Raw genomic sequence first — 26,222 nt, 5'->3', positions numbered from 1 at the left:
AGTTTGTCGTGGCCACGAGATATTAATTCGTGGGAACGTCATATCAACTCGTGGGAACGTCATATTATGTCGTGGCCACGAGATCATTTTGTCGAGGTAACGACATCCTTATGTCGTAGCCACGAGATGCTATGATGAGGGAACGACATCCATTTCATCCAGTTTAATGTGTAAACAAACCTGCGTGACCATAGTAACCCGGGATTATCGGAGATAGATTTATTACCATTTTATTTTGAGTTAAGAAATTATTATATTAATTATTATAGAAATGAATACATTATTAAATGATTATATTAACAACAGGGGATGCTGTCTATGTGAATGCTGTCTGTGCGCGATGCATTCGAAAGAAGTTTATCATTAATAAATATTACACAAAGTACATCAAATAAAATAGGCCTACAAGATATTTTTATCCAACCTTCTATTAACTGATCGTTTTTTCAGTATAATTATCATTATTATTATTATTATTATTATTATTATTATTATTAGCCTATTATATTATTTTCGTTTATGTTCTATCTCTTTACTTAACGTTCTATATGTAAATACTGTAAATGCTCGACATATGTTATATGACTGGGATTTTTACAGGAATGCAGTTTAAAGGTTGAATTATATTTTATTTTGTTTCGTCTAATTATTAGACTAGTGTTTTAGTGAGGAATGAATCATTCACGTAGTTTAATTTGTAAATGAAAACACTCATTTATCGTCACACACGGGCATAAATACAATTATACAGTCAAAACTTTATTGGCATAATTGTCAAGCATTAATAAAATTAGCCCTAACCAGTTATTAAAATAATAATAGCCTAACCATAATAATAATAGGCTAATAATAAATTATAAGTGACTTATAAGTGGCTATATTTTTATATTTATTGTGTATCGCTTTGCCTAACGTTCTGCCCTATATGCTAGTATTTGCTATATTTTGCAATTACTCTTTTGCAATTGTTTTCATTTACAAATTAAACTACGTGAATGATTAATTCCTCAGTGAAACACTATAATTAGACGAAACAAAATAAAATATAATTCAACCTTTAAACTGCATTCCAGTAAAAATCCCAGTCACATAACATATGTCGAATATGTCGAGCATTCACGGTATTTACATATAGAACGTTAAGTAAAGAGATAGAACATGAACGAAAATAAAATAATAGGCTAATAATAATAATAATAATACTGAAAAAACGATCAGTTAATAGAAGGTTGGATAAAAATATCTTGCAGGCCTATTTTATTTGATGTACTTTGTGTAATATTTATTAATGATAAACTTCTTTCGAATGCATTGCGCACAGACAGCATTCACACAGACAGCGTCCCCTGTTGTTAATATAATCATTTAATAATGTATTCATTTCTATAATAATTAATATAATAATTCCTTAATCCAAAATAAAATGGTAATAAATCTATCTCCGATAATCCCGGGTTACTATGATCACGCAGGTTTGTTTACACATTAAACTGGATGAAATGGATGTCGTTCCCTCATCATAGCATCTCGTGGCCACGACATCGTTACCTCGACAAAATGATCTCGTGGCCACGACATAATATGACGTTCCCACGAGTTGATATGACGTTCCAATTAATAATATCTCGTGGCCACGACGAATTTAAGTGAACCGAAGGTGTCCCCTCCCGGTCACCGTACTAAATAACATAGGCATACAAGAAAACATTTTTACCCATCCCTCAATCGTCTTCAAAATATTTTAATATTATTATTAGGCCATTATTATCACCATCATCTTCATCAACATCATTATTATTAGCCTATTATTATATTTTTATATTTTTCCTTCATTTCGATCTTACATAACGTTCTTATTAATAATAATAAGAAGAAGAAGAAGAAGAAGAAGAAGAAGAATATACAAATATTAAATTAAATGTTTAATGTTAGTAAAAATGTTTTAAACAACTCTGATAATCCCAGGTTGCTATGGTCACGAAGGTTTGTTTATGCACGAGAAAAATATGCCGTTCCCTCATCATAAGAAGTCGTGGCCACGAGAAATGGATGTCGTTCCCTCAACATCTCGAGGCCACGACATCATTACCTCGACAAAACAATCTCGTGGCCACGTTATATTATCACGTTCTCACGAGTTTATATGTCGTGGCCACGACAAAACTAAGTGAACCGAAGACCTCCCCTCCCGGTCACTGTAGAATACCTGTTTGCTAAACACACTCACGGTCAAAACACGCATCGACTCAGTGATACATGAAACACTGATTACATTACACATAACATTACTTGTTTTATTTTAGATATTTTTACAATAATGCTGTGATGAGCAACACTATCCTGGTCGTCCATTTTGAAGAGACTGGTTAATTGTCCTGAATTACGGCTGGTCCCGCACTGATTGTAAGGCAAAACGTGATTGGTTGGAGCGAGAACATGCAACGATTGGTCAGCCCCACGTGGCCGGCATCTGATTGGCTTAAGTAGAAGGTGGGTGGAGTCCATGCATTTGTGGATCAGTGTGCGTCTTGACGCTTGAAATGTTTCAAAATCCACAAATACGCGCAGCGATTTACAAATGCACAGAGAGCAATCCACAAATATGCGCTGCGATCCACAAATGCACAGTACGCGATTCACATATAAATGCCGGGCAAAGTTGTGTTTGTAAAATAAAAAAAATATTTGTGAGTATGTTTTTTATTTGCAATTCTAATTTTTTTACTTGTGAATATAATTCATGTTTGTGGAACTCTAAGATTTATTTGTGGATCTCATTCTATTTATTTTGTGAATATGCTTTGTTTTTGTCAATCGCTTTACATTTATTTGTGGATCATAATGTATTTATTTGGAATTATGCAACAATTCTAACTCCATAATTCAAGCACACTCAAGCCTCTGCAAAAGTAATTACCATGAATGTGTTGGGGGCATAGTAAGGAGATATTTGAATTATTTATTTTTTAAAAAATCTGTGTTTTCTGAGTCAGTGTCACAAAGATGAAGTTTACAATCCTGACTCACCATCTCCTTATTGGACACGAGAAATGCATCTTTATGGATTACATAATGAAAGTTTTTATTTCAATTTGAATTATCTCATTTTAAAGTAGTAATTTAAAGCTTTCTATAGATATATTTATCATGTCTGTGTGGCAAGTATTCACTGAGTTTCATTTTGTTGATATTGTGAGTACACACAAATAAACGTTGACCCCTTATAGGTACGAATTATGATTACTCTTACCTTTATAAGCAAAATGGCAGCATATTTTAAGTTAAAGAGCTGGCACTTCTCCACTCTCTGCACAAACGACTGGATATGCGTCTAACAGTACACATTCATCTACGTTAAATGCTTAAAGTAGCATTGTGATATGCTTGAAATGTTTTATACCTATAGATTTTATTTTAGGCAAGTCGTGATGATTTAAGAAGGCTATTTATCAAACTGATCAACTCACTATCTGCCACTGGCCGCTTGGTCATTACTTTAATAAAACTAAAACTTGAATTTAAGAAACAAGAAATGTTTCAAACATATTTCTAAACTAACTTAATTAAATTAACTTATATTAAAAAAACTGAGCTATTTTAACAGCTGCAACACCAACTATGTAATGGGGCGAGAGAGAAAGAAAAAAGACATAGGCTCCAGTTGGACTAGATAAGTTTGAATTCTGATAAGCTTTTGGACAAGGGCCAGGCTTAGGCCCTGAGCATCTCTTGTCAAGGCCGGGATAGGGCCTAGAATTCGACCGACTGTCTTTCATCTTTCCTATAATGCCTGATAAGACTGGAGTTTGTGAGCGCAGCCCTGATTTGATTACAGCAGTTACTGGGAAAACCACTACTTCTGAAGCTCCAAAAGCGCCTCCTGCCGTAGAGAATGAATTTGCATGAATGTATATATATATACTCTGTGTCAAATTAACCAAATGTCAAAACTTTTTTTAAAGAAAAAAAATTATTTCATTCATAAATTATGCCATGTCCTCAGTAGAGGACATCGGGAGTCAATTTAAAAATAAATAAATAAATAAATAAAAAGACATAAATGAACATGCATAGGTGAAAATAATTTTTTTTTTTTTTTTAAATCACCAATACATTTTTAGTTTTCAGGATTTGTTGTGTATAAAAACTTTACACTGTGTATAAAGATGAGTCTCAACTATATTATAACACAATTATTTTATATACCATTTTTCTTTATGCAAAATGTGTGTAAAATGGCCATAAACATGTTTTCTCATTTTATACAATGTATCTACAAACTAAATCTAATTTGCATATTATTGTGCAAATTAGAAGTGTAATAATGGGAGTAATAATTGACAAGATTTTCATAATAATGTATAATATTTCATATATTATATAATTTATTTTCCTACTCATTTGTTGTGTCTATCAAAATGCGTAATAAACATGCTTTTAGTTCCCGTGTTCTCATGTAAGAACATAATGTATGAAATCAACGCCCTGTTTCGTAACAGAAAGTCATATTTTGATTTTAAACCTAAAAATATTATCCTGAGATGTTGATTTATGACACACAGTTTAAAAATTCTGCCAAATATGCTCTTTAGCAGTAGATAATACTTTGATCTATAACTATGCTTCACATACTATACATGTCTATCTTTCTTCCAAAAAAAATATTAGCAAAATCAAAAAATTGAGCCGGGAAACTCTGGTTGACTTGACACAGAATGACCCAAATGCAATTTATTAATGTGATGGCAAAGCAGTCATTACTCCAGTCTTCAGGCCTAAAGGGTTATAGTTTTCCTAAGGATTATTATTAGGGTCGAAGCCCTAGAGGATGTTGGGCCCTTTTGTTTCCCTAAGGATTATTTATAGCGGTGGGATATTTCGACTTTCTGTTCAGTCTGTAATTCCCATGAGAGCATTTGCACTCTTCAAGCAATCACATAATATGACAAAGCTTGTCTTTTAAGTGTTAGAATACAAATATCCACCTAACAGAGATACAGGTTTTGTGCCATCATAAAAACTCCTGACTCCCAAGACCATCTAATTATATGACATAAATTATGTAAATGACGCAATTTCACACACTTCAGTAATTTATTTGCATTCAATTATTTTAACGCATAAAAAAAAAAGGTAACACGTAAAATTTTTAATTAATCACACAAGTTAATGTTATCAGCTCTAATTTAGACACATATGTAGACATTATTAAATTACCTCAACGTTGAAAAATTTATCAACGCGATATGATAGGAAGAATAGTAAGGAGGACGCTCCCACGATAGCTGATTTACACGGCCGTCTTACCTTAGACCCGCCCTGAGTGAGCTGTGAACTGTTTGCCATTGTTTAGACTCCAGTGCAGGGCAAGATAAGAATGTCTCAGATTGAGCGATTGCGGTGTTTTGTTGTTGGATTTAATAATGAACATAGCAGTCGTTATTTACTCCCAACATCTAAGCCGCTGAAGGTGCAGAGGATTAACGTTACTTTCTTTTTAGAAGGAAATGCGCCAGACGAACTACCTAAATGCGTTCACACAAATCATTCATGATAATAACATATTTAATTGCTTTTATTTTTGTTCACAATTAAATTTTTAATCATGAACCTACAGGACGACAGCGCAGTGTTTAAAAACAACAAAATGCACTAGAGCTGGGTAAACAAAAAAATAAATACATTAAAAAAAAACGATTTCTCAATTTCAATAGATTTTTAATCTTGATGAACCAATATCGATTCTTAAATCCCAATCGATCTTTTTGTCTAGGCTGTTTTCAGCTTATGAATGAACAATACACACAGTGCACCTTCCTTCCAATAAATAGCAATAGGCTAGGCTTTGTGTTACTTTTGATATGAAAAAAACACTCTTATCTCAGATTTCAAATTCTGGATCCCCTACTCTGCTGCCAGACTGGAGCGCATTCGCCACCAAATGGACAGGGGTGGGAATTACAGTTACAATTTACAATAATTAACCCTCAGTGTATCCTGTCAAAATGACGAACGGCCTTCAGATTTTTCTGTCACTGATTGAAAAAAATTGTTAATGACGGCCAATTTTTCGGTTATTGCGACCTCTGATAGAATGAATTTGCATGAATGTATATATATATACTCTGTGTCAAATTAACCAAATGTCAAAACTTTTTTTAAAGAAAAAAAATTATTTCATTCATAAGTTATGCCATGTCCTCAGTAGAGGACATCGGGAGTCAATTTAAAAATAAATAAATAAATAAATAAAAAGACATAAATGAACATGCATAGGTGAAAATAATTTTTTTTTTTTTTTTAAATCACCAATACATTTTTAGTTTTCAGGATTTGTTGTGTATAAAAACTTTACACTGTGTATAAAGATGAGTCTCAACTATATTATAACACAATTATTTTATATACCATTTTTCTTTATGCAAAATGTGTGTAAAATGGCCATAAACATGTTTTCTCATTTTATACAATGTATCTACAAACTAAATCTAATTTGCATATTATTGTGCAAATTAGAAGTGTAATAATGGGAGTAATAATTGACAAGATTTTCATAATAATGTATAATATTTCATATATTATATAATTTATTTTCCTACTCATTTGTTGTGTCTATCAAAATGCGTAATAAACATGCTTTTAGTTCCCGTGTTCTCATGTAAGAACATAATGTATGAAATCAACGCCCTGTTTCGTAACAGAAAGTCATATTTTGATTTTAAACCTAAAAATATTATCCTGAGATGTTGATTTATGACACACAGTTTAAAAATTCTGCCAAATATGCTCTTTAGCAGTAGATAATACTTTGATCTATAACTATGCTTCACATACTATACATGTCTATCTTTCTTCCAAAAAAAATATTAGCAAAATCAAAAAATTGAGCCGGGAAACTCTGGTTGACTTGACACAGAATGACCCAAATGCAATTTATTAATGTGATGGCAAAGCAGTCATTACTCCAGTCTTCAGGCCTAAAGGGTTATAGTTTTCCTAAGGATTATTATTAGGGTCGAAGCCCTAGAGGATGTTGGGCCCTTTTGTTTCCCTAAGGATTATTTATAGCGGTGGGATATTTCGACTTTCTGTTCAGTCTGTAATTCCCATGAGAGCATTTGCACTCTTCAAGCAATCACATAATATGACAAAGCTTGTCTTTTAAGTGTTAGAATACAAATATCCACCTAACAGAGATACAGGTTTTGTGCCATCATAAAAACTCCTGACTCCCAAGACCATCTAATTATATGACATAAATTATGTAAATGACGCAATTTCACACACTTCAGTAATTTATTTGCATTCAATTATTTTAACGCATAAAAAAAGGTAACACGTAAAATTTTTAATTAATCACACAAGTTAATGTTATCAGCTCTAATTTAGACACATATGTAGACATTATTAAATTACCTCAACGTTGAAAAATTTATCAACGCGATATGATAGGAAGAATAGTAAGGAGGACGCTCCCACGATAGCTGATTTACACGGCCGTCTTACCTTAGACCCGCCCTGAGTGAGCTGTGAACTGTTTGCCATTGTTTAGACTCCAGTGCAGGGCAAGATAAGAATGTCTCAGATTGAGCGATTGCGGTGTTTTGTTGTTGGATTTAATAATGAACATAGCAGTCGTTATTTACTCCCAACATCTAAGCCGCTGAAGGTGCAGAGGATTAACGTTACTTTCTTTTTAGAAGGAAATGCGCCAGACGAACTACCTAAATGCGTTCACACAAATCATTCATGATAATAACATATTTAATTGCTTTTATTTTTGTTCACAATTAAATTTTTAATCATGAACCTACAGGACGACAGCGCAGTGTTTAAAAACAACAAAATGCACTAGAGCTGGGTAAACAAAAAAATAAATACATTAAAAAAAAAACGATTTCTCAATTTCAATAGATTTTTAATCTTGATGAACCAATATCGATTCTTAAATCCCAATCGATCTTTTTGTCTAGGCTGTTTTCAGCTTATGAATGAACAATACACACAGTGCACCTTCCTTCCAATAAATAGCAATAGGCTAGGCTTTGTGTTACTTTTGATATGAAAAAAACACTCTTATCTCAGATTTCAAATTCTGGATCCCCTACTCTGCTGCCAGACTGGAGCGCATTCGCCACCAAATGGACAGGGGTGGGAATTACAGTTACAATTTACAATAATTAACCCTCAGTGTATCCTGTCAAAATGACGAACGGCCTTCAGATTTTTCTGTCACTGATTGAAAAAAATTGTTAATGACGGCCAATTTTTCGGTTATTGCGACCTCTGATAGAAATATATATATATATATATATATATACATACATACATACACATACATACATATATATATATATATATATAAAAACATCAAATTTGACTGGCCAAATTCCATATAATATTTAGTGTAACAGGAATGTGACTTTTGATATTGCCTAAATTTGTCCCATAAGCAAACGTTCTCTTCAGATCAGCAGATCAGCTCTGAAAACTTCATATCAGTCAAACGCTTTAAAGCATTATATTAGACTCACTTCTCTCCTTGAAGTTTGTTGGTTTTCACAATCAAATCCTGGGTTTGTTCTTTAGCTGCCTGTTGACACAAAAACATGATAGCTGAGATATGGAAAAAGAACCTGTTGGCCCTTTAACTATATAAATTCAAATATCTTTTTCATACCATTGAAATGCCTTTCATGTTTTTAAATAGCCAACAGGCTTTAGTTCTGTCACAGTAAAGAACCATGATTTTCCAAAAGAGAAATATGCATATAAATGCATTTATCTGTTAAATAAATGCATAATTACCTTCAACCTGTTGGTCATTTCTTCACAGCAGGAGCTCATGGCCTGCACATCTTCATGAACGCTCTCTAATTCCTGAAGAAAAAAAAAGACATACTAAAAAACTCTGAGGATGAGTCCTACTGCTACAGAGGTTAGATGCAAATGAAGCAAAGATTATTGTGTAATTCACCTCAACTGCATCATGTTAACATTTAGTCACATGCTTTTCTCCAAAGCAACAGTGTTATTTTAGTTTTTTCTATACTATTTAGCTTTCATTTATATTTCAGTTTTAGCAATTTTTGTCATTCAACTTATCTATTTTCTATTTTAACATATTGTAAAATGTCTTGATACATTTTTTTTTTCAAGATTCTTTGGTATAAAGAGAGTTAAACCAGTTATTCAAAATATATACATTTATTATAACAATGTAAAAGTCTTTCCTGTCACTTTTGATCTAATGAATGTCTTCTTATTGAGCTAATTAATTTAATTTAAAAAAAAATGTAAATTTAAATAAAAAAAACCCAGACCAAATCATTTTCAGTGCCAGTATAGAAGTGAAATGCATAAGTAAACACTGTAATTTGAATATAATGTACATTGTAAGATGATAGATCAAAGTCTCACAGGCATTTGATATAATGTAACAAAATGATTTTTGAGCTGCTTTTTTATTATTGATCTTTGAGCTGCTGTGCCCACCTTATTTTTCCTGTAAGAGTGGGCACAGACAATTGTAAATTCAATGTGTCTGGCTTCCGGTGTCATTCGCTTCCAACTATTTTTTTAGCTGTACAAAACAACTCATTTTGCTGCTTGATATTGTAAACTGGTGTGTCTTACCATATTAATGTATTATCTTAATTATGAACACACTGTTTGTAGTGCAAACAGTTTTACCATTTACTGCACTTCCTTGTTATTCTTGTTATTTCCCTACAATGGCTAATGGACCAGGAAGTCTCGCACATTCACAGAAAAGAGCTTACTTCCATGCTGAAAAATAAGGTGGATAGAAATAGTCAATTTACCTCCTTCACTTCTTTAAAAATCCGTACAAACTCTTCATTGATGGACAGACTGCGTCTCTCGATGTCTCCTCTGAGGTTCCTCCTGGTTCTCAGACTGTTCTCAGTGAAAAACACAGAGAGAGATTTCAATGCTTCCAGCATCTCCTAGAAAGAGACAAACATCCATCAATCAATCAATCAATCAATCCATCCATCAATCAATCAATAAGCAGGGTAACAAGATCTTCATCAACTGCATGTAGCCTACTAACATCAGATGACATCATTGCATTTTCAAAATATATGTTCTGATCAAAATATTATTACTACAATCACCTTTGCCAATAAAATGTACTGCAGTGGTACACTGGTACAGTGCAATGATGGTATGGCAATTCTGTGGTTGTTTAACATAGACTACTGTTCAAAAGCTGATAAGATATTTTTGAAGATAGTTTCTTAAGCTGAATTTATCTGATCAAAAATACAGTAATATGAAACATTATTGCAATTTTAAATAGCTGTTTTCTATTTTAATATGGTTTTCAAATTTTATTTGTAATGTCACATAACCCTTCAGAAATCATTCTAATATGCTGATTTGATGCTCAAGAAATATTTCTTATTATTATCGATGTTGAAAATAGCTGTGTATAAATAAATAAAATACAGTACTGACCTCTACCATAGGCTACATTATACTGTACATTAAAATACCATGGTTCTCCCCATACAAAAAGAAAGAAAGAAAGAAAGAAAGAAAGATAGATTTTTGGACATGTACTGTGGTAGTACTATAGTATTCTTTAAAATATCTTGGAGTACCATATAAATACCATAGCACATGAAAAAAATCATAAACGGGTTGAACAAAATAATGTGAACAACTGAGAAATATTTCTTTATTATAGTGTTTTACCATCATTTGCTACTAATACAACTTCCAACCTTCTTAGAAAAGATTCATACAATTTTTGTTTTTTGAACTTTCCTTCCAAATCTATACAAAGCGATTTGATAATATTCAAGTCTAGCGATTGAGCTGGCCTGGGAGGATGCTGAAGTTCATCTTAGTGCTCCAACTGTCCTGGTTCCATTTACATGACACCATCTTTTCTCTTTTAGATTTCAGATTTATTTGTGGTCGGTTATTTGGGGAAAGCGGGTCTTCTATGTGATTATTGAGGTTTGCTTTCACTTTGCTGCAGTAGCTCTTTGTTGTTTGAACAAAATCCCTATGGTTGGTTTGTGTAAATAATCTTAACTGCAAAGACTATTATTCTTAAAACACCAAACAATTAACGTTAGGCTATTGAAGTTACAGGCGCTCATGCTAAACGGGCTTTCATGATGTTTATGTATTTAGAATTTATGAATCATGAATTTAGAGACTCAGAATTGTTGTTTATTTGATTTTTTTTTATTAATTATATGTGCAAATGACTTATAGTGACAGGTGCACTGCGAGTCTAACAAGTCAGCTAATGCGAACAAACTATCACAAACCTTGTCATTATCCAGCCTGGTCTCCAGGATCTTGTTGAGTTTTCTGGATAGAGGATTGTTGGGCTGTGAGGACGCATTCCCGCTGCTGTTAGAGGTGTGAATGTTTGAAGCATCAATTGACAGCTCTGCTTTAGTATCTGCCATCATCAACATCCACGTCAACCTCCAGGAAGCTGTTTTGAGTAACAAGAAAATCGTCCCTCTGCAACAAAAAGAGGTCGACACATTAGTTCCGGCCTCGAGCTGTTGACATTTGTGCAAAAAACTAAAATCTCAAGAAATTAAGGTGTCACTAAAGAGAGATTTTAATGTTCTAATGTTCTAAACAGACAAATAATGTTTTAAATATTTTAATGTATTTGAGTAAAAGATATTATAAAATAAATATATAAATATACTATTAAATTTATTTTAATATATAAAAACGACAATGACAACGATATAATATGAATGTAGTATTATTATAATAATTATTATTATATAATTTCTATTGTTTATATTATTAAATGTTTTTTAATAAAATATTTTAGCTTTATGGTTAAGTTTGGGCTTTTATGTTTTTAATTATAGATAACGTTATAACGTTATACTTAAAAACAATATAAAATTATGGTAAGTCCCCGTAGATAAATGCGTGAGTATGTGGGACAGGTTTTGATTACATAAGTATAATGCAAAACATCATCAGATTTTCACACGAGTCGTTAAAGTTGACAAAGAGAATCCAATCCAACAAACAAGACAAAAATATATACTTTGTCATTTGGACAAGCCTTCTGACTTGTCCACATGATCTTTATCAAACTACAGACAGGCAGCAGTGTTTTCTGGAGAGCTGTGGCTTGCTCCTTGCAACCTTCCCATGCGCACCATGGTTGTTCATTGTTCTCCTGATTATGGACTCATGAACTTCAACATTAACCAATTTGAGAAAGGCCTTTACTTGCTTAAATGTTATCCTGGGGTTCTTTGCCACCTCGGAAACTATTATACATCTTGCTTTGGAGTGATCTTTGTTGGTCGACCACTTCTGGGCAGGGTAACCATGGTCTAAAATTTCCTCCATTTGTACACAATCTGTCTGACTGTGGATTTGTGAAGCCCAAATCCTTTAGAGATGGTTTTGTAACCTTTTCCAGCCTGATGAGCAACAACAACTCTTTTTCTGAGGTCCTCAGAGATTTCCGTTGTTTGTGCCATGATTTACTTTCATAAACATAATCAGACTTTAATAGATCCCTGTTCTTTAAATAAAACAGGGCATAAACTGACACTTAATTGTCATCCTGTTGACTGAAAACACTTCTGAACAGATAGACTCTAATTTCACCTTCAAATTAACTGCTAATCTTAGAGATTCACATACTTTTGCAACTCACAGATATTTAACGCTATAATTTTTCATAATAATTAAATAACAAAGTATATATTTTCATCTCATTTGTTTAATTGGGTTCTCTTTGTCAATTTTCAAAACTTGTGTGAAAATCTAATGAACTTGTTGGTCATATTTATGCAGGAATATAGAAAATTCTAAAGGGTTCACAAACTTTCAAGCAGCACTTTATATAAAGGATAAGTAAAAGTCAAGAGATGGTCTCAGCTATCAAAAAAAGTATATGCCATCCCTCAGACCTATGAGAATAAAAGTGGTTTTGTTTCTTTTTCAGGGAATTTACCAGTTGAAATTTTAAGTTCAAACCCTCAAGGTGACACAACTTGCTGTCAATTAAATTCCCCAACCAATGGCACCTATAACTGCTTTTAAAATGTGACAAATCACTTCAAACCAGTGCCTTGACATTAACTGCACCTTGCCAGAAGGAAAAGTGGAGTTACCTTGACAATGAATAATCACAACAACTACAGATATTGCACCCGAGAGGGCAAAACAATTGAATTTTAGACCATTTCTCCTTAGAGGGATTAAATGGAGAAAGTAGGTGAGGCACAGGGTTACGCTCTCTGTGGTGTTTCTAGATGTGAAGGCTTTGTGAATTATTTACAGCTGTGGTCACTCCTCGAGCATGCACCACTTTCCAACAGCATCTCTTGAGCTTTACATACATGCTCCGTCTCTTCCATCCTACAGCCCTTTAATTTCTATTATTTAATAATATTATATTTTAATATTTAGAAATATTAAAATCGGGGCAGTCGTGGCCTAATGGTTGGTCTCAGGTCCGGCTGGGATTGTAGGTGGGGGAGTGAATATCCAGCACTCTCTCCACTCTCAATACCACGACTGAGGTGAGACCCCTGAGCTAGGCACCAAACCCCCAACTGCTCCCTGGGCACTGCAGCATTGGCTGCCCACTGCTCCGGGTGCGTGTTCACGGTGGGTGGGTGTGAGTGTGCGTGCGCGCGCATGTGTGTGTGTGCGTGTGTTTGTTCGTTCACTACTCACTGCTGTGTGTGTGCACTTGGATGGGTGAAACGCAGAACACAAATTCTGAGTTTGGGTCACCATACTTGGCCACAAGTCACCTTCTTTTCTTTCCAGAATTTTATTCTGGTCCAAGGAGAACAAACAGAAGTCACTTTTATTTATTTATTTATTTATTTTCTCCTTAATCTTTCTCTTTATTTTTTCCCTTGCCACAGACCCCTAAATATGACCATCTTCATGCAAGGGACCCCCTCCTAAAATTTACAAGGCAGCTAATATTTTATATTTATTATAAATATGTGTAAAATATGATTTGGAAAATAATTTAATTTTTTAGTTTTTACTTATTTACATATTTTTATTTTATTATATTTAGTTAGTTGGTTTAATATATTTAGTTATACTAAGTTAGCTTGTTTAATCTTAATAATTTTAGTTCAGTTTTGTTAACTTTTCTGATGATCCCCTAGTACTCCCTTGTGGCCCCTGGGGGTTCCTTTCTTTCTTATTTCTATTTTCATTTATTATTTTTAACCCAGGTAGGCTATATAGTATGTCTCAAATTAGTGTCACTGAAAAGCAGGCTCCCATTGTGAAACGACTTTCCTAGATGTAAGTAATATGTGCCATAAATTAACTGCATCTTTTTCAGTAGGCAATGTTCAATATTTTTATTTGTTTATTTATAGCAAAGACTTTACGAGTCTTTACAGAAACTGATTTTAAAACAAATCTACCCTGTGATTAAAAGCCAGCAGGACGGTGGGCGGAGCCTTGAGTGAGTGAGCTAAGCGAGCGCGCTCAGACTCGTGTAGTCTGTCTGCTGTTACTCTGTGCTCAGTGTGTGGACACGGACACAGCGAAATATTTCTTGTGTCTTCTGAAATACAACGGGAGTATTTAAGCGTTTACTGCAGGGGTGACAGTGAAATAATCAGAAAGACACAAGCTAATCTCAGCAGACCCCATTTAAAGGAATTAATGCATGTTTTGTGCGCGCGTACCGCGAGTTGCGCCCCGTTCAGCGGACAAAGTTTATTTCTTCTCCACGGTCCCACGAAGCTGGACCCGAGATTGAATTTACACACCAGTCAGAATACATCTATGTAAGTTATCACATACGATGTTTTTTTATGATTATTTATGGTTTGCATGATGGCGTCCTTTGCATGGCAGCTGTTTATAACAGGACTGTCATGAAGTGGCACTAATAATAGACGATCGGTCTGTTGAGCTTTGCAGGATTTTTTCTTTACCTTTATTAGATGTTTGAGCCTTTTACACTGCCCTCTTGCGAATCACTTTATAGTAATTTGCTTACATATGATTAATAATACATAAAATGACATTATATAACAAAATTTAAATGCACATATGCTATATGAGCACAGCTGATACTGTCACTGACATTTTCTTTTCTTTTTTCTTCATCATCATTAGTTGATGTTAGATAATGTCATAAAACGTTGATATGTATATCATATTGCATTATAGAAGTAATTACTTACAGTGTAAGAGTGAAAATGTGCGGGAAAAATATCAAATTTGGGCACATAATTACAACTTTAAAAGTACACTATTGTTCAGAAGTTCTGAGGCTGTTTCTATAAACACTGTTATAAAAAAATAATGTTTTATTGTTGTTGTTGTTAATAGTAATAATAATAATAATAGTCATAATAATAGTAATTAATATTGGTTTTATGCTAACCAAATCTCTATGTATCTGCTCAAACTGGAGTAAAAACAGTAACTATTCCAATATATTTTAAAATGTAATTCATTCCTGAGATGGTAAAGCTGAATTTTCAGCAAACATTAAATCATTCTATGCTGATTTGCTCAAGATATTTTGTTATTATTATTATCAATGTTGAAAACAGTTATGCTGCTTACATTTTTTTTTGTGGAGACTGTACATTTTCAAGATTCTTTGACAAATAGAAAGTTCAAAAGAACAGCATTTGTTTGAAATAGAAACCTTTTGTAAAAAGATGGTTGGGACAGTGTGTTTTATTGTCTCTTTCTCAGGTGATGGCACACAGAACCATGGTGAAAACTGTATGGAGATAGACATCCTCTTACCAACAAGGCAAAAGGAATTATTTTTTGTGACATCCTCTTTTCCAAGCACTTTTCTGGAATTGTGACTGATATTTAAAGATATTATTCCAGAATGGCATCCAGCCTCACGTGTACAGGGATGATTTGGGCTCTGGTGTCCCTGCTGAGCGCAGCAGCTTCCTGCGTGGGCTTCTTCATGCCGTACTGGCTGCTGGGCTCACAAATGGATAAGCCAGTGTCCTTCGGTACTTTCCGGCGGTGCTCGTACCCTATTCGGGATGAAGAGAGACAGGCTACGATCATGCTTGAGCAGTGTGGGCGCTATGCAAGCTTTCAGGGTATCCCAAGTGTGGAGTGGCGGATCTGTACCATTGTGACGGGCGTTGGATGTGGCCTGCTCCTGCTAGTGGCGCTTACTGCGGTCATGGGCTGCTGCATATCAGAACTCATCTCCAGAACCATCGGACGCGCAGCGGGGGGCATACAGTTTCTTGGAGGTGAGTAATAGACTGTCGACCTGACATGTTACAGTATATTTGCAAGCAGACAGGTTTAGGGTGAAACTCACAAAGACATGTCTTGGTTACATTTCACTCCAAAAGGTATTTATTTATTTGTTTTTTATCATGAGTTTATTTTGTTTATTTGTTTTATTTATTTATTTATTTACTTATTATTTGTTTTTATTATTAGCTTATTTTGTTTTATTTATTTATTTATCTACTGAAATGTATTTTTTTCATTTAGATTTTAGGTTGAAATATGACCATTTCATGTTCTTGAGTTCTTGAGAGATTTTGTGAGATTTACCCTATAACAGCTTTACAAACATGCAAGTTAAATTTGCAGTATTAAAAATACTGTTTTCTACTGTAAAGCTAGTTACAGTACTGTTTTTTGACTAAAAAAAAATTATGTTAAGGTCATCATAAGTCTGTCACAGGTCAGCAATAATATTCATCCTATGTACAAGTACACTACTGTTCAATAATTTTTTTTTTTTTTTAATATGATCAAAAACAGTAAAACTACTGTATTATTACAAATTTTTTCAATGGTTTAAATATATTTTAAAATGCTGAAAACAGTCCCACAAAACAAGAAAACGAACAAATAAACAAACAAACAAATAATCAATCAATCAATCTGATTGACGCCAGACTTTTGAACAGTAGTGTAGTGTATGTAGTGTATGTTCTACATGCACTAGAAGAACTTAAAATCATTTTATAAATGCACATTATGAGTCTGGTATAGTTTTTCCAGACTTTTGAGATTTAAATATTTGTGCTACGATCAGCATAAGCATATATTAGGGTCATTATTGATTGGTACTCGTATCATTTTCACATAATGAATGTTCTTAAATGACTTATATTCATATCATAGTGAAGAGGTCATCGAGTTCAAGCCCCTATTTCTTTGCCTCTAGTTCAGTGAACATTAATTCCTTCTAGTCTAATTCAGGGTGCCTTTGCCTCAGTGAGGAGAGAGGGAAGGGAATCTGATTGAGTTTAGACTGGAAGCTGGGGCCTGTAATTCCAAACTCAGTTTGTTTAGTTCTCGCCTGCAAGGTGCCTTTTATTTGCTGCTCTGATAGTCTAGCTTTTTGCACATGACACATGATAAAACAAATACTGTGTGGAGCATTTTAGAATGACGTTTTCATTGTACTGCAGTGGCTCAAAGTGTGAAAAATTCTAGTGTGGCTCTTGGTTTCCTGATGTTTAAAAAAGGCTTTATCTTCATTCATCTTCATCTTCATTAACTCAACCAGTTTGTCTCTGTTGTGTCAGACAAAGAGACAGTGGCTCATCCTCATTCTTATTAGCTCAGTGTATGCGCAAACTTTTTTAAAAGTCAACTTGGAACTAAATTTAGCTTGCAACACCAAGGTCATGGGTTTCATTCCCAAGGAGTAAATGAACTAATAAAAAGTATACCTTGAATGATATGTAAGTCGCTTTGGATAAAATCATCTGGTAAATGCATACATGTAAATGTAAATGTAAATGAATGCCTCTTATTCTTTTAACCTTGCCTGCTGCTTCTTTTCTGTTATGTTACAACCTCTTTTCACTATAAATACCATTGCTGATAGATACAACCGAGTTAGCTACATATTTGTATCCCACTGAATATCTAGTTTCAATCAGAAATACTGTACATCAAGGCTGTAAAATAGGTTTCGTGTTCTTGACTTTTAAGCAACCTTGAGCTGTAGAAACTTAAAATACATATATTAGAATTTTGTTAATATTTTTTTTTTTATTTGAACCAACAAGCACAGCAGGTGTGCTGAATTAATATATTCTAAATTCAAACAGACAAACTCAAAAAAAAAGTCCCACTCACCCTTTTAAATTCATGAAAATGCAAACAATTTGCATAAAACTTGCTGTAACACTCATTGCTATAACACTATGAAACACTTTGCTATTAAAAAAAACTTTTGTAACACTTTCTATGAAGCCTCTATTTATAATACATTATAATGGTATTTCTAAGGAATTATAATGAATGCATAATGCATTATAAAAAACCTTATAATATGTTATATCATCGCATGAATAATCATAACAACAAGTATAATACATTATAATGCTTGAGTATTTGAGGTTATAACTTTTAAGATTCAGATTATTTATAACAGAATGGACAGCGTATAAAATCTACTTAATTTATAATGGACTGTATCATATTACATTTATTTTTTACATTATACTACGTTTTATTTTGATGGTCCCCCTAGTCTATGAACAATAAGCAACTTTCCTTTGAGCAGTGGTTCCCGTTCCTGGAGGCCCCCCAACACTGCATTTTTTCTTTACTTGCAAAGTTACTTATAATCAGTTTGTCTTTTGGGGAACCATCAAAATAGAGTGTTAGCATATATTTAGCATACTACTAATAATAATAATTACTGCTAGCTGACATGAAGTACCATCAAAATAATCAAACTGGTAATACAAATGTGTCATATTACACATTAATCTGATCTGATACCTGATCTTATGGCTCTTTGAGACATATTATTATTATTATTATTATTATTATTATTATTATTACTTATTATTATAAGTGGTCTTTGTATGCTTTAAGTAAAGTTACATGCATAACATGGCAAGATACGAGACTTATAATACGTTATAACTATGAAGAGGTAATCATACTCGTAAAAGCTATAACCACAAATAAGTAAAAATTATAATACATTAAAACTGTTCTTATGAATACTCATGAGATGATACAACATACTATAAGGTTTTTTATAATGCATTATGCATTCATTATAATGCCTTAAGAATACCCTTATAATGTATTATAAATATGGGCTTCACAGAAAGTGTTACCAAAACTTTTTTTTTTTTTTTTTTTTTTTGCACATTCATGTGCTGTCCTCACATTTAAATCCTTTCAGGTTTGCCCTTATAACTATTCTGACATTAGATTCTCCCCAAAGCCAACAGTGTCAGGGCAGATTTCACCTGATCTTAAGTTGGCTACCCAGGTGCGTCATCATTTGTTAATGGACGACAGCTGAGGTGTCACTGTCGCTTCTAACTAGCAGACAGAGATGGGCTTGACATAAGAGACCAAGACACAAGGAGGTTACTGGTCTGCAGGCCTGCTGAACACATCACGTCCTGTCATGTTGCCCATTGCCCATAGTACCTCATGGCTTATGCAAGCAAACATCATTGCCCTTATCAGCAGTTTTTCACTTACAATCAATAGAAACTGACAATTAGTCATTTGTACTTATCATGAAGCTGATGTATGAGCTTTTGCTGGTCTGGAGAGAATATAAATAGGACTAGTAGTAGACATTTTAAATGTCTTTATTCCAAAGTGTATTCCTATACACTTAAATTCAAAAGTTGTTTTTAAATGAAATTATTACTTCTATTCATAAAGGATGCATTGAATTGATTAACGTGACAAAAAAGACATCTATAATGTTAAAAAAAATTCAGTTTGAAATAGGGGCTGTTTTTTTAAACTTTGTTCATCATTTATATATATTCAATCATATATAGATGATTTCCACAAAATATTAAGTAGCAAAAATGTTTTCAGCAATAATAATATTAATACGTATTTCTTGAGCACCAAAAGGTACTTCAAGTTCAATGAATACAAAAATAAATACAATAATCAAAAGTAATGGTATTATCATAGTATTTAGACAAAAAAGTACTGTGGTAGTAAAAATGATATAGTGATGGCATTGCATGAATTTCACATTTTTTTTGTACCATGGTATATTCTGAATATACCGCATGTTACCATCTGATACCATCACTGTACCCTGTTATTCACAGTCCTTTATTGTGTCATTACTTCTTTTAAGCCCACAGTTAAAATGTTAAAAAATATATAATTTCTATAGTGTTACCATTAGTACTATAACATACTTCAAGAAATATCATAGTTTTGGCATGATGGAATTACAGTTTACAAAACATGGTATTACTATAAATTTTTTCATTTATTTATTTATTTATTTTTACAGTGTCCCTGTTAAATGTTACATTAACATACAGTTTTTTATGAGTTCCAGGAAGTTAACAGAGCATTGGTGAGCGGCAGCTGAACTCTTGACGTTGAATTAGCCGCATGAGTTCAAGTGTAGCTTTAAATTCAAGTATGCAGGAAAGAACAAGAGTGAATGATAGATGTGAAAAGCACCAGACATGGGCTAAGAGAAAGATGAGTGACCCAGGGAGAGAGGAAAAGAGAGAAAGAGAGAGAGAGAGAGTGGGGGAGGGGGGTGAGAGTACCCTGATGTTAAATCACTGGACCACGGTTGTCCTCGCCAATTGAGTCCTTTTCATTTGTATTGTGGTTTGTTAATGAGTGCTGTCTGGCAGCAAGGGCTCTGAGCAGCGGGGCCTTGGCAAAGGCAGCACCTCACTGCGGTTCTCATTGATTCATCTGATGCCCATTTTACTGATAATGAGTTCGATAAGCCCTTTATGTGTCACCAAAAGCATTTTTGATTAGAACCCTTTTGCCCTCTTGTTCAAAAGTCTGTCTTTGTTCTTTCAGAGATGAATGATGTTTCCCTTTGTGATGTGAAGTACTGGAAAGCCCTTTCAGAATTACACAATTTAATCTCATCTTTTATAAATCAAAGGTTCCTTGTCATGGTCTCGTTGATCAGAACTGCCTCAAATTATGGTTTATAGTTACTCAAAAAGTACAGTTCTTTTTTATTTACTCTGAAAGTTATAATAAAATAGCTAATTATTAATGTAAATGTATACAATATATTTATTATTATTTACTCACTCCCTTGTTCTAAACCAGTGTTGGTAAAAGCTTAATTTAAAAGCTATTAAAAATATATTTTTTGAAACAAATATTTTAATATTTCTGTGTATTTATTGATTTATTATTTTTTATATTTAATTGCATTGTAAAACATTAAATAAATAATTTTTAAAAATGCCTTGATTTTACATTTCTGATTTTGACATTTATAATTGATTCTTGTTCTTTATTCAAAATAACCTTGTCTTTCCTTGGATTACAAATGTGCCCATATACACAGGATAAAGATAAACAGGCATGGATAATTGCATTGTTTGTGTGTGCTAATGTGTGGTGTGTTTGCTTGTGTATGTGTTTGCCAGCTGGAATTGAACCAATTGAACCTAATGGAAAACCTTCTTTAGTCAAACTAATGGACATATTATTCAGCGCTGCAGTGGATTTGAGTTTATTTTAGTGTTAACTGCATATCACCTAAGAAAATGTAATACCATGTTTTTGGAAATGTACAATGGTAATTTCATGGTATTCTTTGAAATACGTTTCAGAACATCAGAGAACAGGTGCTTCCTGCATTGTGTCCTCATGGCTAAATGACGTTAGATGAGTCAAAGGGAGAATTGTTCATTGTAAGCTAATTGTTCATCAAAGTACATATAATATCCTACATTTTCCCTTTTATGTTTGAAGTTCTGTGTTACAGATTTATTTGTCTGTCTGACATCCCTTTGACATTTCCTTGACATCATACTGAAAACTTAAGTGATTCATTGTTGGGTGTTTTATGGTTTACACTGTGAAGAATTGCTGACTGTGTACTATTGGAATGGGGCTGAGTAACTCATTCTGAATCGTTGATTTGTTTGTCAGCCAAAATGTACTGATTCATATCTGAAAAAAAATCTGTTGTGAAGTGAACAGAATTACATTAAAACAGAATTACATTTAATGGCCTACATCCAATAGGCCATTAAACAAAACACTGTATTAAGTTATAGTAATGTTGTACATTTTTTTGGTCAATGTACCATGCAATACAGACAGTGATCAAGCAGCTGTTGCTATTGTACAGCAGCTGTTGCTATTGTACAGTTACTTTAGTGGTTACTGAAACACTGTTGAAAAGCTTAGCTTAGTTCAGTTCTCATCCAATAGTATCTGTGTGTTCAAGTTAATAATATAATAATATTGACAAATATTAAGTGTCCCCAACTAAATGGAGGGGAAAAAACTAGGAAGAAACCAGACTCAATCAGGGGTCAAATCTTCTGTGGGCAGACAAGCAAACATAACTCTCAACTGTTCTCAACTGGTGAGAATTTTAAGATCCAAGTGGATGTGAAAGACTATAAAGCAATAAGAGCTCAGTCAAGTACTGAGAGCTTTGTAAGTAATCAGCAGGATTTTAAAATATATGCCACGTTCAGTAGGAACCAGCGCAGTGCAAAAATTCATTATTTGAAATGTAGGCCTATGTTTAAAATCATGGAGTAAGATGATTCCAAGAGCCCAATGAGGGAGAAAGGGCCCAAAACGTTATTTCTACTGAATGGGGCATCAATATGCTGTTCAGTGGGCCCAAAAACCATAGCGGCACCCCTGGCTGCATTAGAATAGCCGTTACAGCAGTCATTGCCATAGATTTTATTGATATGATTTTATTCTTTGAACGGTTTTAGTGCATGTTTTAAAATAGACTGTAGACTAAATCTTATAGAACATGTAAAGGAGAACTGGCTGAAGGTATGACATGATAGGCAGCTGGTATTGTCTGATTTCTCATCTTTATCTGTGCTTGACCATGTGCTGTTTGTCTTTCACTTCTGACGTTTACTAGCTCACTTTCTTTCCCTTTCTGTCCTCCTAAACTTTTCAATTACCCACGTTCAGGTGGTGTTATTTCTCTGTGACCTGATCTTCAGCCCTCTATTTCAGCTCTCTTTAACCTCTCTCACTCACTGCTCTGTCAACCCAAGAGAGGGAGAATGAGAGAATAAAAGAGAAAGAGAGAGCTTAGAATAGAGAGAGAAACGTCGGCTCATGATGGAATGTCCAGCTTAAGCAAAGATTTATTTCAGACAAACAGGAAGTCCGGCCTGCCAAAGGAGAGACAGGAAGTGTTATTTCAGCTCTTTGGGTTGTTAAGTCCTTGTTTTCAGCAGCACAGGGCCAAACGCACCACACCGCTGTACCACCTCACACTCAGCACTCCACAAAATGAACCGCGCTGACATAAGGGGATTGTTATTGCACAGCCAACCTTAAAATGAAAGGAGCAGTAGTGGGGAAAATTTGTTTCATAGCTGATTTATGGACCGTGCTTTCTGTTTTATGCAAGTAAACTTTACGGATTTGAGAAAATGAAAGTGTCTGAGAGGTTGATCATTAAAACAATTTAAAAGTTTTTTCAGCTGATGTATAGAAGCATTTACCAGTAATTGACATATTCATAGTGAAATCACCTTGGGCAGAACATCTCAGGGCTGATGGGAATATACTGTATTAAAGCAATAACCAGAGAGGCTGTGCGTTATGATTTTATCATAAATAATGGATATTGTTAGGTATGAAGCAAAACTAATTTATTGTGTTATAGAGACATTTTTTGTTGTTGTTGTTAGTTTGTGTGTGTGTTGTTATTATTAACTAAAACCAAAACTATTGCAAATTGTTTCTGTTAACTGAAATAAAGCTGAAATAAAATACAATTTAAATATTAGGTGAAAAACAAAACAAACAATAGAAATGTTGCTTTGGCAACTAATAAAAAAACAAGGTGAAATAATTATGTAGCTAAATTGAAATTTAAAACAAAATAATACCTTTCAGTAAGCTAAATCAAAATATTAGTAAATGCTATATTAGTGTATAAATAATACTAAAATGACAATAGATCCAATAAAAGTTTTTTTTTTCCATCCATTCCAATAATCAAATACATTAAATATACACTTTATAATGACTTGATGGGCATAACAAAGCTGTTATTGTCCCTGTGATCTACAAAAACATGAATTTGTGATAACAGTGATGTCATGCATATGCATATATGCATTATCTGTTTGTAAACATTCGGGATGCGCGCGCATCATGGTTGCAGAAAACCCGGGATAGCCTTTACAGCTAGAGAATTACATGGGCACGGTACAAAATTTAAAAAGATTTAAAAAGATTGTAGATTATATTGATTAGATGTCATTTTCAAAATGGTCTCTGCATATTACAAGATCTTGTCACCCAGTGATAAGCACAACGAAATTAAAGTTAGATAGTGGGAGAGTCTTACAGATCTGAAACAGGGATGGCATTTTTTGTGGGCAGTCTATGGAGCCATGGAATAAAATAATTTAAAAAAGGTAAAATTTTATATTTCAAAATTCTGACTTTATTCTCGCAATTCCGTGATTATATTTCACAATTCTAATAAAGAAAAACAACTTGTCATTTTCTTTTTTTCCCCTTGGCTCTTCTGGCTTTTTTCCCCTCAGAATTGACTCACTATTTTTGAGTTAATGCGAGTTATAAAGTCTGAATTAGGAGATATAAGCTTGCATTTGCAAAAATAGAAAAGTCAGAATTGTGAAATAAAATAAATAATGTTCTGTAAAAATGTTAATAGTAATAGGTTTAAATAATATTTCATGCTGTATAAACAGCATATGTGAATATTATGTAGACCTATTGTTTAAATCAAATTTATGCTTTAAAAGTGGAGTAATCACGGCAGTTTTCATTCATAGTATGTCTGTTTAAATGTCTGCGTTTAGCTTCAAATGGCATCTTTGATGACAGTATTCTATATTTGAATTTCGATTTTGACATCAAAAGGCCCTCTTATTCCATGGGTTTTACCTGTTTACCTTCACTTATTACCAGTGTTTTTCTGCAACCAGTATGCGCGCACAGCTGCAAGTGATGTAATTGTGACGACTACTCTAAATCGGTCTATAGTTATGTGCAAAGGCGTTTTGTGTTTCTTTACGAAGTGACATCGTCAACTACTGGCTTGGCATGCATAATACAGAATTTTTTAAGTCATGTGAACGGAGGTCCATTGCAGGTCCATGTGAACGGAGACTGTTTCGACATGTTGTCGTCTATACACGAAAGTTCAAAAGCACGAAGTACAACTTTGTTGTGTGAATATACCATTAGACTCTCCCGTGTATCTCCTTTAAGAACAAATGTCTTACCTGTTTCAGTGAAGCGATCTCCAATGATTACCTACCTATTCTTGTGTACTTATGCTTTTTCACTTTTTGAACTTTAACCAGTGTGTGGTGTGTATCTTTGGGCATAAAAAAAGATCTACAAAGTTACAAATCTCAAAGTCCACTCCAAAGGGAGATACTTTGTTTATCCCTTTTCAAGAACTACAACGAACGGTTGCTTTGGACTATAACGTTTGTTTTCCGCATGCAGTGATTTCACAACACGGTCCATTAGAAAATCATTAAATTAAATCCCGCCCACGGAAATCCGGATTTTTTTTTGGGGGGGGGGGCGGCGGGTGCAGCGAGAAGGGCGGGTATAAACACAAGCATTGACTAGAGTGGCCGATTCATATGTGCTGCAGACGTGTGCAGTGTGTGGTAAGAGATTTATTCATCATACACTGTAGATAGCTTCACTTATAACACAAGTGTTTTTTAAAATGCATAAACTTGCACTAGAATAGGCTAGGCTAATCACTGATGATGTTCTTTGATAATGTTAGGCTGCTTTTAGATTTATGCTGGAGCTGGTTTCGGGCAATGAAACTAAGTATGTCGATAATTAAATACATTAGCATGATAATATCATGTATTGGCGATCTCGCAGGCTGGCGATAGGACCGAACACTACTAGCATATTATTTAATCACCCTCCATGCATCCTAGATGTATATGACTTCCTTCTTTCAGACGAATGCAATCAGAGTTATATTAAAATTTATCCTGGGTCTCCCAAGCTTTAGAACGGCATAGACGAGTGTTTCTTCTCATCAGTCCAAAACAAGTCCAGTAATATGCATCCATCCATAATAAAAAAGTGCCTCACATGGCTCCAGGGGGTTTATAAAAGCCTCCTGTAGCGAATCGATGCGTTTTTGTAAGAAAAATATCCATATTTAAAACATAAGAATCACTTTAATCTATCTTACAGTTATGCTAACAGTTGTACACAGAACTTGCTTCTTTGAC

General features: G+C 33.8%; 2 protein-coding genes across 6 annotated transcripts in view; one reads left to right on the top strand and one right to left on the bottom strand.

Moving 5' to 3' along the window:
- The window catches only part of cog6 (component of oligomeric golgi complex 6), a 49,896-nt gene extending 38,400 nt beyond the window's left edge, over positions 1-11,496 (bottom strand). The window contains exons 1-4 of the mRNA XM_051129390.1: positions 11,310-11,496; positions 9,825-9,968; positions 8,809-8,880; positions 8,535-8,593 (exon numbers count right to left, since the gene is read on the bottom strand). Of these exons, the coding sequence (XP_050985347.1) occupies positions 8,535-8,593; positions 8,809-8,880; positions 9,825-9,968; positions 11,310-11,462 (428 nt within the window). The 5' untranslated portion in view covers positions 11,463-11,496. The remainder of the gene's footprint in view (positions 1-8,534; positions 8,594-8,808; positions 8,881-9,824; positions 9,969-11,309) is intronic.
- Positions 11,497-15,874: 4,378 nt separating this feature from the next.
- Positions 15,875-26,222, top strand: part of LOC127177240 (LHFPL tetraspan subfamily member 6 protein) — a 97,803-nt gene continuing 87,455 nt past the window's right edge. For all 5 annotated transcript variants that reach the window (XM_051129398.1, XM_051129400.1, XM_051129401.1 and 2 more), the window contains exon 1: positions 15,875-16,259. In XM_051129398.1, coding sequence (XP_050985355.1) covers positions 15,875-16,259 — 385 coding nt within the window. The remainder of the gene's footprint in view (positions 16,260-26,222) is intronic.

The sequence above is a fragment of the Labeo rohita genome, chromosome 15, assembly GCF_022985175.1.
Source record: "Labeo rohita strain BAU-BD-2019 chromosome 15, IGBB_LRoh.1.0, whole genome shotgun sequence".
In the NCBI taxonomy this organism is placed as follows: Eukaryota; Metazoa; Chordata; class Actinopteri; order Cypriniformes; family Cyprinidae; genus Labeo; species Labeo rohita.
This window is presented reverse-complemented; position numbering and strand designations above follow the sequence as displayed.